Source organism: Vigna angularis, chromosome 1 (assembly GCF_016808095.1).
Source record: "Vigna angularis cultivar LongXiaoDou No.4 chromosome 1, ASM1680809v1, whole genome shotgun sequence".
NCBI lineage: Eukaryota > Viridiplantae > Streptophyta > Magnoliopsida > Fabales > Fabaceae > Vigna > Vigna angularis.
In genome coordinates this window covers 10687176-10703793 of record NC_068970.1, presented here as the reverse complement: position 1 = coordinate 10703793, position 16618 = coordinate 10687176, and the positions used below count along the sequence as shown (strand labels likewise).

General features: G+C 28.2%; 2 protein-coding genes across 7 annotated transcripts; one reads left to right on the top strand and one right to left on the bottom strand.

Annotated features, from left to right (window-relative positions):
- Positions 1–1036: 1036 nt before the first annotated feature.
- Positions 1037–2096, top strand: LOC108336723 (calmodulin-like protein 3). The gene has a single exon (XM_017573191.2). It carries the CDS (start codon positions 1184–1186, stop codon positions 1856–1858), a length of 675 nt encoding a protein of 224 aa, XP_017428680.1. The 5' UTR covers positions 1037–1183; the 3' UTR covers positions 1859–2096.
- A 5284-nt stretch (positions 2097–7380) lies between these two features.
- On the bottom strand, positions 7381–11329 carry LOC108344193 (uncharacterized). 6 transcript variants are annotated; one of them, XM_017582661.2, is made up of 4 exons: positions 10805–11329; positions 10027–10250; positions 9632–9892; positions 7381–7705 (listed from the first exon to the last, which is right to left on the bottom strand). In XM_017582661.2, exons 1-3 carry the CDS (start codon positions 11100–11102, stop codon positions 9632–9634), a joined length of 783 nt encoding a protein of 260 aa, XP_017438150.1. In that variant the 5' UTR covers positions 11103–11329; the 3' UTR covers positions 7381–7705. The 6 variants fall into 6 exon arrangements, with proteins under 6 accessions (XP_017438150.1, XP_052729334.1, XP_017438154.1 ...); XM_052873374.1 differs by having other exon boundaries at positions 10027–10247; XM_017582665.2 differs by lacking the exon at positions 7381–7705 and adding an exon at positions 9184–9367.
- Positions 11330–16618: the final 5289 nt, after the last annotated feature.

The following is a 16618-nucleotide window of genomic DNA, read 5'->3' as shown; positions in this document are numbered from 1 at the left end:
AAAAACACAACGGTGCAAATGTCACGTCATCATCACCATCTTCAGACAAACCCTAATTTCTCTCCAAGAAACCCTAGCCGCTGCACCATCCAGCATCGACAGCTGTCCTCTCCAACACATCACGCGCCACCACCAAAGTATCTTCTCCCTTCTGTTACACCTCCATCACCTTCACATCTCACCTTCGTTCTCGCACCACTACCCAACGCAATCCCTTGCTATGTCGCGACCACCAATCTTCACCATTTTCACCCTCGCACCAGCCAAATCGTCGTCGCGCCAGCAGCACTATCGTCCAATCTCCACCACAGAATCGTGCACCACTAACCACCAATCAAATCGCCAGCTGATGCAGATCGCGAATCACCACTCTTCTCCACCACTAATCGCACCGCTGGTTGCGTCCACCTGCAACCACATTCAGACCTGCAAGCAAACCGTGGAGACCTAGGGTTTCTCGCGATCTTGTCGCATAGCTTTGGTGGTGGCGTGTGATGGGTTGGAGAGATCGATTGCCGGTGAGGATGGGCGCTGAATGGTACGGCGACTAAGGTTTCTTGGAGAGAAATTAGGGTTTGTCTGGAGATGGTGAATATGACAGAAACTTTTTTTAAAATTAAAAAATCATTTAAGTCCACCTATTAACGTGTGTCACTTGCTTATGAGATACCACAGTGATATTTGCACCGTTATGTTTTTAACGGCGTGAGCGGAAAGGACCGGATTGAACATTTTTTTAACAAAATATGGAATTTTATTAAACTTTTTTAAAAGGTAGGATTACTTTGAATCAAACCCCTAAAAGTAAGGACCAAATAATGTATTAAACCTAAAATAAATTCTCATTATTGAATATTTTGTTAAAGTTTTAGTGTAAAGAAGTGATAAAAATGTTAAATAAAACATTCGAATTAGAACATGGAATAAATATTCAATATTTTTATAACTATTCATATGATTTTATTAGTTTATATAAACTGTATAGAAGAGATGGTTACACTTGAGTCACTAAATGGAGCGTTTATAATATTGTTTTCCGAAACAAACAAAAACCTCAAAAGCAGACGAAGTTTCTTTGTATAGTCTTTGGTTCATAGGTTGTTCTAGTTCCTTCTCTTCGTGGTTCTCTTCTTCCTTATCCCTTACCCTCTGTTTTGTTTCCTAGATCACATCCAACAAAACCATGGATCTATCTACACTGTTACTGGCCCTGCTCTTCATTGCAGGTCTCATAAATATCTTCCTTCAAGTATCCACCAACAAGATTACCACGTGCCTTCAAATTTTCCTCCCCAGCAGTGCTTGCAAAACCAAAACCGCCCTCACTCCTTCACCAACGGCCAAGGTGGAGCACGGTTCCTCCAGGAAGAAGGAAGAGCTCGAAAGGGTGTTTTCCACTTTCGACAAAAACGGTGACGGTTTCGTGACGAAGCAGGAGCTGAGGGAATCCCTGAGCAACATCGGAATCTTGATGACAGACAAAGAGGTGGACGATATTGTTGTGAAGTACGATTCGAACGGTGATGGCTTGATAGATTTTGAGGAGTTTTGCTTGTTGACAAGTGAGTGTATGGGAGGGAAAAAGGAAGAAGATGAAAATGAAGAAGAAGAAGAAGAGGAGGAGGAGATTAATCTAAAGGAAGCTTTTGATGTGTTTGACAAGGACAACGATGGGGTTATTTCGGTGGAGGAGCTAGCTTTGGTGCTTACTTCGTTGGGGTTAAAGGAAGGGAAGAAGAGTGAAGAGTGCAGAGAGATGATTAAGAAGGTTGACATGGATGGAGATGGTATGGTGAATTTCAAGGAGTTTAAGAGAATGATGATGAAGGGAGGAAAACTTACTCTCTTTCACGCATAGTCCACTGCTACCACAGGTTCTCTCTTTTTCAATTCACACCATCCATCATTAATTAACTCCATTTTCTCTGTATATGTTGTGGCCACACAGAGATACACGAAATGAAATATTTCTCTGATTATTAGGAATGTAGATTCTTAAATAATTTTTCATGTTTCTGTAACTTTAATGGCTATATAGTATGTTTTTTTTTTCTTCAATCTGGGTGTGTGTGGATTTATAACTATTCAGGGTTTTGTAGCTTTGTTCTCTTTCCTCCATGAAATTGGGAAAAGTAAATTATTGATAGAGGATGTTGTTTCTGGAGCCTCACATGCTGCATATGACCAAACATACGGTGTTAATTATGAAGGTTAATTTATTTCCACGAGGAAGGTTATTTTAAGCAAAAGCCATCGTTGTTGAAATAGGACTACTTACTCTGAAGGATAAAATTTTCTTTTACACCCATTTACTACACCTTATTACTCTTAACTCTTTCTTTCTCTTTAAAAATACAGAATCTTTAAAATACAAAAGTTAACCTCTTTTTTAAGACCATTTCAAATGGTAGTTAAATAGTGTAAAAAAAACTTTTTTTTTTCATGTATCTTTCAGTTTAAACAGTAGAAACTTAGTTGAATTTAATTAGTTGAAATTTTTTATTAAAATGCTTCCTCCTCCCTTTCCTTTGTCTTTCTTTTTATCTAAAAAATGTATGTCTCCTCACATGCAATTATATCATAACTTTGCATATAATGCATTTTAAATAAAATTGATTTTAGTTAAACCAGTAATAATTTTTTCTTTTACTTCTTCTTATAAACTACTTAAAAATATTTTAAGAGAAAATCAGTTTTAGATTCAAAATTAAAATTTTCAGTATAAAACTAAAAATACGAATATTGGTTAAAATCTCATTGAACAGTTTTGATTAATTATAAAAAAGTGTATAATATACTTTAATTTTCTTTATGTTGAATGTAAAATAAATGAAAACATGAGATAAACAAATTTGAAAAACGTTAGACACTGGTAAACAATGAACATTTACTTTAGGAAAGTAATTATAATCACAAAATCAAAAACTAGTGAAATTTAAATGATTAAATCATGAAATTTTAATTAACATCTTAAATAGCTTAATCATGACTAATCTGATTTTAAAACAAAGTTTAATCACGACCAAAAATATCCTTAAATTTGAGTTGATCCACGAAATATAACGAGTCCAGTATTTAATGATATATATAGATAATAAATAAATAAATGATTATGCTTTATTTTCTGAAACATATGATTCACTTAATGTGAGTGGGGTTGCTTGTTTGTTTTTCCAGCTCTTCAAAATGCGTCTAGAAAAAGCAAAAGTGTATCATGCAATAACAAAATAAAGACTGACGCTTGCTTTTTACATGGTCCACTATAAATAATATTATTCTTTTCCTTTTGTAGAAACAAAATAAGACAAAAATTGCTAATTTAATTGCCCCTAATAGATAAAAATTGCACACTAAATTAAAATTATATATATATATATATATATATAATTGATATTGGTCTCTTTGGAAAATGATGGAATCTATCAGCTGGAATTTTTTTTGGAAAAAACAAACTTTAATTATGAATCAAACATAAGTCGTGGGAATATTCATCTAAAAACACTTTTTTAAGATAAGAACATATAAAAAAGAATTTTATACTTTCAAAACACTCGGAATTCTCTCCTATCTATATTCAGAAGCAGTGAGAAACTGTTTGTTTAAGTTCAATCCGCCACTTTATAACATGAATTCAGGAAACCAAATATGCATTAATCTTTCATGCTTTCTTTAGCAACATAAACACATGAAATAAGTTAATTTACGTATTGTCAAAGTGACATATAAAAAAAATTACAATGACATATTTATATGGATCTCTGTTATATATAATGTAATATATGACATACCTATCGGCATCACATTCGGACGTGTTGCCAACCCATAGGTTGAGATAGCTGCAAACAATCGATAAAAATAGTTAAAGACTAATTAATAGGATAACAATCATTAATAGAAAGTTAATATATAATAATTTATAAAGTTTTATATTTATGATTTAATTAGAAAAAATATTAATTTTGAAATGAAAACTTCCATAGGTTCAGTTTGAGTCTGAGATGCAATAATTTAGTTTGTGGTGGATGTCATCCACGATTTGAGTCCACTTACCTATAAACTTAGTGTATACAAAGTGATACGTCTAACACTTTATAATTTTTCCATTTCGAAAGATTGGTTCTGCTATAATTTTTCATTTATCGAGTTGATAAGATCTTTTCATCTAGAAAAGATGGCATAGCCTTAGAAGTAAAGTTGGCTGAAATGGGAGATAGGATTAAATTAATATATTTTTTTCAAGATATGTTACATGAAAACTATAATCCATAACTTCAAGTTATTAATTTACTAGAAATGGGAAATCAATTCCCACAATTTCTAATACAAGTATTATTTATTCTTGAACTCGAAAAGGATTAATTTTACATAAATAGAAAATTAAAATAAAATTAATTTAATTTATATGTATCGCAAATTAATATATATATGATAAGATAATTTCATTTATCTATGTGAATAAACTCGTGTACACCTTAATAAGTAATTAGGTATAGAATTTTCGTGATAAAAATTCACTGGTGACTTAACTCATGGGTTCTCATATTTTTGTTTTTTATATAGAAGTAATAAATAATCAAATGGTCTTAACCACCGACTTTATAAGAGGGAGGTTGTAGTTTGAGTATCTTAATCATGTTAGATTTATTGTTTTCAAAATTATTTTTTTAATACAAAGTTAGAGGTCAATATTATAAACTATTAAAGGAATGTGGTTGTTGTATCATTTGTTTATATACAAACTAAAGTAATAGTAGTAAAACAAGATTATTCATACTACCAGAGAACATTGATAACTTTACATAGTTATTAGATATTAAAACGATATTAAAATAACTGTTTACTTTAAATATATTATTTTGTTTTTAAAATTATTGATCAAAATTCGGTTACTTACCTATATAAACACGATTTAAATAATTTAAGAAAAATATATGAATGTTGCACTTATAATATGTAAAATTGCACCATTTAATATTTTTCTAAAAAGATGTAAAATTAATTTATCAAATCCTTGAATACTTAACATTATCTTAAGAAATAGTAAGTTGAATAAAAAAATCCCAACTATCTCAAATGCTCCTTTCTTACTGAAAAAAATTAAAAACTTATGAGCAAGGGTAGGTTGACACACCTATACTCATTTGATATGATTTTTATAACAAGAGGGTGAGAAATAATGTCATATGAGTATAGAAGTGTCAAAGAATATTTTCTCAAAACTTATATGAGAAAAATAAGTGAGTTTGAACACATGATCCCTTTTTCTGGTAAAATACTCATTCTACTTCTTTTAATTCAAAATAGTTTTTTCTTCTCTACGAACAATCAATCGTGTTTCTTCACAATATTTCACCTTCTATTCATTCGTTTCTTCTAAATGTTCAAGAACTGCAACATCTCTTTCTATGTTATTTTCTTTTACTTCATTTTCAAACCTTTTATTTGCTTCAATGTATGATCTTGCTCATGGTTGTTTTTTGTCAGAAACAGGAATTTTGATTTCTTGAACTCCAAGAAGAAAAAAGAAACTTCTGCGCAACTTTTGACTCTAAAGCCAGATGTCCCCATACAAGAAAATGTGACTTTCTCCCATCTTAACTTGGACGGAAGCAACCTTCCTAGGAAGAATTGGATCCACATCAAAACTTGGAGTTTAGAAATTTCATTGCAAGAGAGGTCTTTCTTGATAAAGAGTATTGGATAAAGTTTTTTTTCTTTTAATGTTTTCTATTTTTCTTACCAAGACATTTGTGCTGTATTTATTCGAGTAAATATAGCACAAGTTCCTTGGTAAGCAAAAATAGAAAAAATTAAAAAAAAGAAAAAAAAAACATACCCAATACTTTTCATTAAGAAAAACCTATCTAAATTCCTAAACTCCAAACTTTCATGTGGATCCAATTTTTCCTACAGAGGTTGCTTTCGTCCAAGTTGAGATGGCAAAAAGTTTATTGTCTGGATACATGTGGCTTTAAAATAAAAAACTGTACCGAATTTTCTTTTTTCTTCTTGGAGTTCAAGAAATCAGAATTCCTATTCCCAAACAGAAAACAATAATGAGCGAGATGAAGCAAATAAAAGTTCTGAGAACCAAGAAAAAGTAAGTGACATGAAATTATTGGACATTTGGAAGAAACAAAATTGTGGAAGAATGGAAAGTGAACTGTGAAGAAACAAAAGGCAAGATTGTTTATCCGTAAAGAAGAAGAATCTGTTCTAAATTGGAAGAAGTGGAAGGAGTATTTAACAAGAAAAAGGGACACTCATTTTTCTCATATAAGTTTTTAATTTTTTTAGTAAAAAGAAAGAACATTTGTAATAGTTGAGATTTTTTTTATTCAACTGTCTTTTTCTTAGCATAGGTAATTGGTTTTTTTTTTTATATCTTTGTAAACTTTTTTTTGAAGTGTTTTGATTTCTGTATTTTATTCTACCTGTTTATTTTATTGGATAATTTAATATTATAATGTATAGTTAAATAATTATTTTCGATTATCAAGGTTCACATTTTTTTTCAGTTAGAAAGATATGAATTTGAACTTTTAAAAATTAATAATTAATATTTTGTAAAATAACTTATATGCTTGATATTTAGGATGTTCTTCTTAATTATGACAAAGTTAGCTTAATTAAAAATTAATAATTAACAAAATTTATATACCAGAATGAATATAATATAAATTAGTTAAAAAATTGCTAAATGGCAAACAAATTAAATCAGCTGTCAGGTAGGTGGTTCAAGCTTCAATTTATTAAAATCTAAATTGTAAATGGAAACAAATTGAAATACTATAACTTTGTTTCTTTCTTTGCAAATAAATGAAAACGAACTACTAATCAACCTCAAAAACGTGTATTGTTCAGTTTCTCGGTAACATCAGTAAACAAGTGGAAACCAACGATTGTTTGAGAATTTATATTTTGTTCAACAATTTTCAGTAGATCTCCTTTTTGTCTCTAATGTTTACCATGAGTGATTAAAAGAATACTCCTTTATTAATGTTATATATTACATATATTTTTTCTGATAAGCGTTTTTTTATTGTAATTAGTTATTTTAATTTTAAAAAGAAGTTACTTAAATACTAAAATTATAAGAATTTGCCCGTATATAAAAAAAATTAATAACTCATTTACTTATTGTTGATCTAGATACTATATTATTAACTTTTTAAACGAGAAAAAAAAGACCTTGAATATAAATTACAAAATTGGATACTATGTGTTAACTATTTAAACGTTATCAGAAAAAAAAAACCAAATCGAACATAAATTACGAAATTATGAACTATATTGAACATTTTAAAAAAACAAATCTCATATCCAACAAAATTAACGAATATCTAACAAAATTGACAAATATAAAGACAGAAAATGATATTAAATCTAATTAAAATAAAATTTATTCAAACTAAACAATAATCATTTGCACTCACTCCGTCCTCTCATAAGATATAAGAGATATGGTCATGGATCTCTTTCTAATCTACCCACTTCATGATCTATTTGAGGAACATTTTGATACTGCTCCTCCTCAACTACATGTTCCTCAACTACATGTTCCTCAACTACAAAGTTCTCTACATGAACATCGGTATCAACTTTTGCACCCTTCTACGAGGTGGAGCTGTAAGTCTTTTTCTTCCTTCACCCTATGGAAAACTCTCCCTCCGATAAGTAGATACACTTCGGATTCTTCTCATTTCTATCAAAAATTAATTCATTAAATAAAACACAATTAAAAAATTAAACAACACAATAAGTTAAATAAATTATAAACGAATCCAAAACTAAACAAAATTTAATTAAAACTAAAATTATATTAAATAAATTATTAATATATCCAAAAACTAAACAAAAATTAATTAAAAATAAATTAAATTCAATAAATTATAAACCCATCCAAAAACTAAAAAAATGTTAATCAAATAAATATTAAATGATATAAATTACAAACCTATCCAAAAACTACTAAAAAACTAATTATAAATAAATAAATTTTAATAAAATCAAACAGATTTAATTAAAAAAAATTAAACTCAATAAATTATAAACCTATCTAAAAGTTTAAAAAATTAAATTATATAAATTACAAAACTATCAAAAAACCAACAAAATTAATTACAAAATATTAAATACAAATTTGTTATATTAAATAAAAATAAAACAAAACAAATTAAAAAATTCTAATTCTATAAATTATAAACCTATCCAAAAATTAAAATAAATAATTAAAAAAATTAATTATATAAATTACAAACATATCCAAAAACTAAAAAAATTATTTAAAAAATAATTAATTAAAAACATATTAAATTAAATAAATATAAATTAAAAAAAATTGAAGGATTCAAGAGATTTCTAGATTTAACATTTTCCAACATTCAATCATGCAAATAAAATTCGTTCAAATCCAAATTCAAATCTCAAAAATTAACCATTCATCATATAATCGTATTATATCATTTCCTAAACCAAAATCGAACAAAGACAATGAACCACCAAAGACAACGAAAGTCAAAAGTGGACCAAGAAAGAGAAGAAAAACAAAAGAAAGTATGTACAAGAGAGGAAAAGAGGAAAAATATGAAGAAGGACTTAAGAATTTGAAAAGAAGAAAATGAGAAAGGGAGATCCAGGAAGAAGAGAGATTAGGATTTTGAAAAAGATACAAAAATTATGGTAAAGATAATTTTTTTTACCGAGGGTACTTTTGTCAGTCAAAGAAAATAGGGAGGTACAGGGAGAAAGTGGTGAAGGTTCAGGGAGAAGCCCTCCTCCCTTGGTTCTCCAGAAGGTTTCTTGACCATATCTTTTTCCTCTACTTTCTCGCCATTTTCTTAACCTAACTAGGTAGTGAGAGCTTGTGACTATGTATCTCAAGTTTTCCGTTCCTATAATCATTATCTCCTCTTATCCAGGATTTTTGCTAATCTATGCTTCTGGAAACAATCTTTTTCGTCTTCTTAATGAGCTTTAATACAAATAACATGTTAAAAACTATAAATAATTTTAATAATCAAAATTATAAATTTAAAATGTTAAATTAAAAACAATGAAACCAAAGTAAAGACTGGTTAATATTCTTTGCCAGTGAACCCTTATGACCTGATATGATTTGAATAAATAAGAATTAGTAGTCATTTACTGGGTAATGCGTAAGTTATATAAGTTAGAACAACCTTTTAATTCAAGTATCTAACCACAATCTTTATTAATTACTCCAAACCCACCATTACCCATCATGTATGTGAACAATTCATTACAGAATGACTGCAAAAAATGACAGATTCACTCTTCGCACCAGGTGGTAGTCCTTTTGTCTCAGCAAAAACATGATCGGTCCTTACTTATGAATCGCTAGAAGCTTCACAAAAACGATGGTAGCAGCAGAAAACACCAATAATAGACAGTCAGACACAATCTATATCACAAGGGGCTTACTTGAGGCAAGCCATATCAAATCTCCTAACATCCAAAATATTGATCACATGGGGGAATCTACATCAAAAAGCTAATAATTTATAAGTAGGATAGATTTTTTTTTTTTACCGAATCATTAAATATGAGTTAATTGTGTCTTCTTCGTGATCACACTTAAACTACAAAAACAGCCAGATACACTTGTTACCTAGAAAACATCTGGATGAAAACGCCCAGGGATGGAACTGCTTTGCTCTGCCTGCTTTAGGTGCATTGTCAGTGCATAATTGTTTACCTCTAAAGCTCTTACTTGTTCCTGGTACTGTGACACTAATTGCTTCAATTGCTGCAACACTACATCTCTGTCTTCATATTCTTTCTGGCGTTCGTGCTGAATACAGATAGCACGCTTCAGAATCACATTTTCTTGAACAAGGGCCTCCACCTGTTCCTTCAACGCCGTATTTTCCTGATGTAAACCAAACAACAAGTACATCATATCACAACCAATGACTTTTATTAGATGGAATTGAAAGAGCATTTGTACTCGGTATTTAGGTTGACAATAACAACGCTGAGAAACATATAGCCATAATAAATAACCTGGTGGAAGTTTCGCTCTGTTTCAACACTTGTTCTCATGCAAATTGACTTCTCCAAAGCCTCTAACATTTTTGATGCTCGAGCTTTGGCGTCATCCATGTTTGAAGCATTCATCATTTCTTTAACAAAAAGCTCCACCCATTCAGCACCATTTGTGGGATAATTTTGTCCAGTAACCGGGTCCTCAGAAGCTGAAACTTCTGCATCATATTGCCCTTCACCTACTAAAACAACCACTTCTTCCCATCAATATCCGGAAATGTCATTTGTTTCATCAAACAACAAAAGAAATCAAGGTTCAGACTACCAAAACTGACCTAATATAACAAATCATACATTGTAGGGGGGTGGCCTAGTTCATGAGATCAGGAATTGTTTTCTGTTATATGCATTACCATCTGACTATCATGTCCAATAACGCAACAACAAATAGCTCAATATAGGTTCAATAACAACCATTAGAATAGACATTACACTGTCTTATATTTAGATGAATATACTTCAGAACTAAAACTGACCTAACATAACAAATAATACAACTTGTATATAGTTTGATTGAGTATGAAGTAACAGTGAATAGACTAAAAAAGTGTTAATAATTTATTGTGCAAAGAATTTATACTACCTGTCCACAGGGCATATATATTGCTAAATTATATACCTGTTTCACTGGAAAATGCCTTGAAAAAACCGAAAGTATAAAAGACAGAAAACAGAAGCATCATTTAATGCAAATTACAGTTATGGTCAAATTGCAAGAGGTTTAAAGGTAACAAACCTTGCGATTGAAGAGTAGCATCAGATGCAGTGGGAGTGGAACGAAGAGAAGGAGGTGTTGATGCTCCTAAGCGAAGCTGGTTTAAGCTTCTGATAGCGGAGTCGATGTCGTTGCCGCAATCTTCGAGGGCTTTCTCGAGGAGGTGGTTGTCCATGTCAGGGAAGAAGGCGGCGAGGTGGTGGAGGAGGGAAGAGGGAGAGAGGCGAACCGGGGAAGAAGAAGAAGAACAACGGATCCTCTTTGGAGGAAGCTCTTGGAACAGCGCTGATCTCTTCCCGCACACTATGATCGCAGACATGTTTCGATCCTCTGCTCACTCCGCGTCCGATCCGCCGCCGCCGCCACCCACACAACAACCGCTCATGCAATCCGCCGCTGAATTACCTCCGATCTCCGATTAATAACCAACCAATATAATAGATAGGATTGGTACACAGGGAATCAGGGAATAATTTGTATATCTACGTTTCTACACACGCCTTACCTTTCTACTGTTCCAGCCCATCTCAAGTAAGTATTCAATATATCTCGTGTTTTCAACTAAACATGTAATTTATTAAATATATATTCAATATTTTTTCTTTAATAAATATTCTTTGAAATATTAGTTTTAACCTTGGGAATAAGCACGTTTACGTGTTTATAAAAAAAAATAGAGTTTCTTAAAGTTTTTTCTCATCGTCTAGAGTGTAGATACACAGTCAAAGGTAAAAAATTAAAATTATTATTAATTATTGTTGGTTTATATATATATATATATATATATATAAACAAAATTCATTAATTATTTATTTTAATATAATAGTAATTATATTAATACTTTTAATAAAAATTAAAAAAGAAAAGACAACTACCCCTACGAACTAGTTTTCAATAAAAGAGATTGAGGTGCAAAGGAAAAACAGGTTTGAAGGAAGAAAAAACCAATAAGAAAGGGTTTTGCTGATTCCAATAATACTTTTACTATGTTCAACTCAATTTTTTTTATTGTTTTCAAAGAATTAACAAATGTGTTTGTATTGTGTCATAATCAACTAATCCCATTTCACGGCACAACACAATAAAAATACATTTATACTATGTAATCAAATTAAATATAAAACATATTACATGCTATTCAATAATAACTGAATTACTAGGGGTATAAATTACATTTTAATTGAGATTAAATAGATGATTGCACAAACCATTTTTTTTAATATAATTGAAATAGTTATGATAGCAATTTTTATCATGATTAATTCAACTTTGGTTAACAAATTAACTTAATTGTGTACTAATTAATTTTATTATAATTATAAATGGAAGTTTTTATAATAATTAATTATAATTTGATTTAAAATAATATATATATATATATATGTATATATATATATATAAACTTAATTTAACTGTTACTAAACATAATTGTTTGTCCAGTCCACCTTCCATTAAATATTTAATAATTTCATGGTCATGTAATTGAAAAATTGTGTGCACTTAATGTTGTCTCACATAACTTAATCATATATTTTTGGTAATTTACAATTATGATAATATATAATTAAACAAGGTCAAATATGTGTTGGACAACAAATAGATCGCATGTCATAATCATTCAATGACACTAACAAAATCTTAGAAATTAGATGGCGGACTGAGAAGGAATTAAAATTATACAATTGCAATATTTATGAGTTAATTTCCTTAATTAAAACTTGAGATATCAAACTAGAAAAAAAAAATTATTCTAAAGCAACTAGTTATGAACTGTCTATAATAATTAAGACTCCTGCAGCATTCACTAATTACTAATTTTAAGCTTTTTATTAGTTAAGTTTTGGTAATAGTAATTTTAAAAAGAAAAAAAAATTCCATCAGATAGAATCATTAAGACACCTTCAATAGTTTAAGAAATCATAATTTAAGAAATAATTAGAATAGATATTAAGGATAAAGCACGCAGTGAAATTGACATTGCAGCTAACTATAAAGTTGAATTAGGAGGTTAAGAGTTGGTGCTGGTCCTGACTTGGGAAGAATTAATGGTTAGAGAAGATGGGAAGAATATGAACCATATTCTTCTATCTCTCTATTGACGTTGATGCTTCACTCCACGCAACTCACGGAACTATGTTACCTTAAGTGCTTCAGCCTCTTTCAAACACACTTTCAACAATAAAAATAAATTACTCTTTCTGTTAAGCTTTACAATTTCAGTGTCACTGTTCCAAAACCTTAGCTCTTTCTTCCCTCATCTTGTTTGTGTTAGTGAAGAGAATATATGGTGGGAGCAAACTGACAGGACCCACAAACTTAGTGGGGGCAATTCGCATCACTCCTTTTCATCAAGCTTTGTCAAGTTGAAAGCATAGTGTAGAGAATAGGATCTTAAATTGCTTTTGATCTCCCCAAGCATCATAGAATACATTTTTGTTTATAGTTGGTTCATGAAATGACTCTTCACCAAGCAACCTCACTCACTCTTTCTTTCTCTTCTTCTCCCCCATTCCATTTTTCATCTATGTAGGAATCTATCCCACCCTAGAGAGAGAAAGAGTGATGGGATTGCACTCAAAAATGCTATTGACCATCTTTCTATTAGTTTTGACCCAACAATAATATTATCAATCTCACTCTTTTGGTCACGGTTACTTAATTCACGCCTAATTTTAAGTTTTTGGCTATCATTTTATTAACCAAAAACTCATTTTGTCAAAACACAAAAAGTCTAACTCAAAACCTTTATTACCCTTGAATGGTTCAACTTTTCCATCAATCTGAATAACACTACTAACAGAAGTGTTGTTTGTAAGCATTCTTCTAGAACAATATAAGCCTATAGTTTGAGTTTTTCTGCTTACCACCCATTAACAAGAATCTGGAACGATGAAACTAGCAACATAGATCAAGAATGATCCCAAATGCTTTCTTTTCATTCATTATTTTATTCAATCTTGAAAACACGTCAGGTCTAGAATCTAGATAATGACTATTTGTAAAGTTCTTTCTAGATTTTGATAAAAATTGGGAAAGTGTTTTTAAAATTCCAATGCACAATTAAAAAAAATGTTATTTTAGAATAATCTTAAACATATACCATGTTACTAACTGATGTAGTGGGGGATGTTGTCCGTGATTGTGGTACAATTTCTCAAGAACAATGTTATTTTTACATTATTTCTTCTATAATAAAGAGAGAAAAAATGTAAAATAATATATTCTTTTACACTGGGAGATAATATAAGTTAACTAGTCACTGAATAGACAGAAAAATAAATATTACAAAACTAACATTATTTTTTGAATTATTGCTTTTGTGGCACTGTCAAGAGAATTTTGTGATTATATAAAATACTCATAACAGAAATTATATGCACTACTCGCTTACATCTTTATAATGTAAAGAGTGGTTATTGATATGTTTTTCGCATGATTATATATTATAGGAGTTAAATATATTTTCCAATAGTATGATTATAAAATTTATCTTTTTCTTTTGAATTAAATCATTTTTTATTATTTTGTAAAAATAATGTAAAACATTATTTTTAATAAATGGTATGTCCAACATTTTTTAAGTAACAAACTAGTCGATTTTCATAAAATTTATAAAGAAAATAATTTATATTTTAATTTGATAATAAAATGTGGTATTTTATAATAATTTTAGAATGAACGAAAATTTAATCTAACTTTTAAATATTTTTTGTTTTATATAAAAAATGAATCAAATTCATTTCAGAAAATATTTAAATCAATGGAGTTGACATAGATAAAAATATCAGTTCTAAGTTTTATTTTTAAAACTTATTTATATCTGACATAACTAAAATATTATTAGTTTAACAAAATTGACTGAATAACTAAAATATATATTTAAAATTTTAATCTTCTTTTTTATGTAATCAACTTTTTTATTAAATTTAGCAATAAAATAAAAAATATATAATCTATTATAGAAATAATTATGAAAATCATACATAAGTTTTGATTAAAGAATATATATATATATATATATATATATATATATATTAAAGTTAAATAAAAAATATTTTTTTTAAAAGTTAATATCAATAAAAGTTTAAATAACTCGCTCATATTGACTTTTAGTTTAAAGTAAATTATGTCAAATTAACTTAATAAGTTAAATAATTATATATATTTTAAAATATTAAATTCTACTTAAAATGAATTCACTGAGTTGAACTCATTCAGACCTAATAAAAAACTATGATAATAAAAAAACTACAAAAAAACTCAATAAAAACATAATTTCTCAAACATATTCAATACTTACTCTAAAAAGGTAATTTTGTTTCTCTCTTATAATATTCCTTTTTGAGACTTTAAAAAGACTAAGATGGTCTTTGAATAATGAAAGAAAATACCATTATTAAAATTGTTTGTGTTATAAAATTAAGACATATTTCACACTAAATTAGGGAGAATACTTCAAAAAATATATATTTTTTATTTCTTATTTACATTTTCAACTTACTTCAATACTTCGAGATCACTGTGACTTGAAATGTTAATTTGATGTCATATTATGATACACCACCTCATGATAGCTACCGAAACTAACTAACAAACTAATTTAAACATTTATATTAACATTAATAATATAATATAGGTTTAAGTGTTAAGTATAAAGTTGAGTATGTTTATTTCAGTTTTTAATACTTTTTTATGATATATTGAATATTAAAAGATTTATATTTTTAATCAAATAGGTATCATTTAACTTTTTTAATTAAATAACATACTGTTAACATTTCATTAATTTATTAGATTATTTTAATAATAATATCAAATAAAATTGATTGATATATGATGTACGTGTTTTGTTTTTTATTTTCAATAATTCACTTTCTTATTTCATGCTTGAAAATTATTATAATTGTATTCAGCATATGAACGAATAGATATAAGATGAGAAGTTGATATATATATATATATATATATATATATATATATATATATATATATATATATATATATATATATATATATATATATATATATATATATATGTATGTATATATATATATGTATATATATATATATATATATATATGAAAAAAGATAAAATTATGTTTAAAAGAGTAATATTTATGTGAGAAAGATATTTATTATTAAACTTAAACATAAAATAAATATAATTCTTGAAATTAATTTAAAACTAAAATAAAGATATTAAGAATAATATATATTGGTTTTTTAAATATAAAAAACTCAAATGAACACTAACAATATATTTTTATACAAAATAAGTGTTTTTTTATCTGACTATTTAAATATAATATTGAAGAATGCTCATTTTATACGTTATGTGTTTGTGAAAGAACAATGTTATCAATTTTTCTTACTGTAAATTAATTATCAAGATTAAAATATATAAATTATGTAATTTTGTAAACAACTGGCTTCATTTAAGTGATATTGTAATTTTAAATGGAACTATTAATGTATTATTCTACGACCAATAGTTATTTCTCTTATAAAAGATTATTCTCTTATTATATTACATTATAGAGAGAGATACTTTAATATTATTAGCAATTTTGCATAAAATATAATTTTTTTATTAAGTTATAATTATGTAAAGAAGAGGTTTATCAAAATTGAATAATTATAGTTTATAAGTGTGCATAATAATAAATATTAAATAATATAATAATAAACGAAACCTATAGGAAGGGTGTTATAGTATCAACTATTCTTTCTTTATGTTGTGTTCGTTTTGATGGAATTCACTGTTATCATTGATTAGCGAAGACGGATTTGAAATTATATGTATATTCGTTTTAAATGATTTGCAAGCGAGAAAAT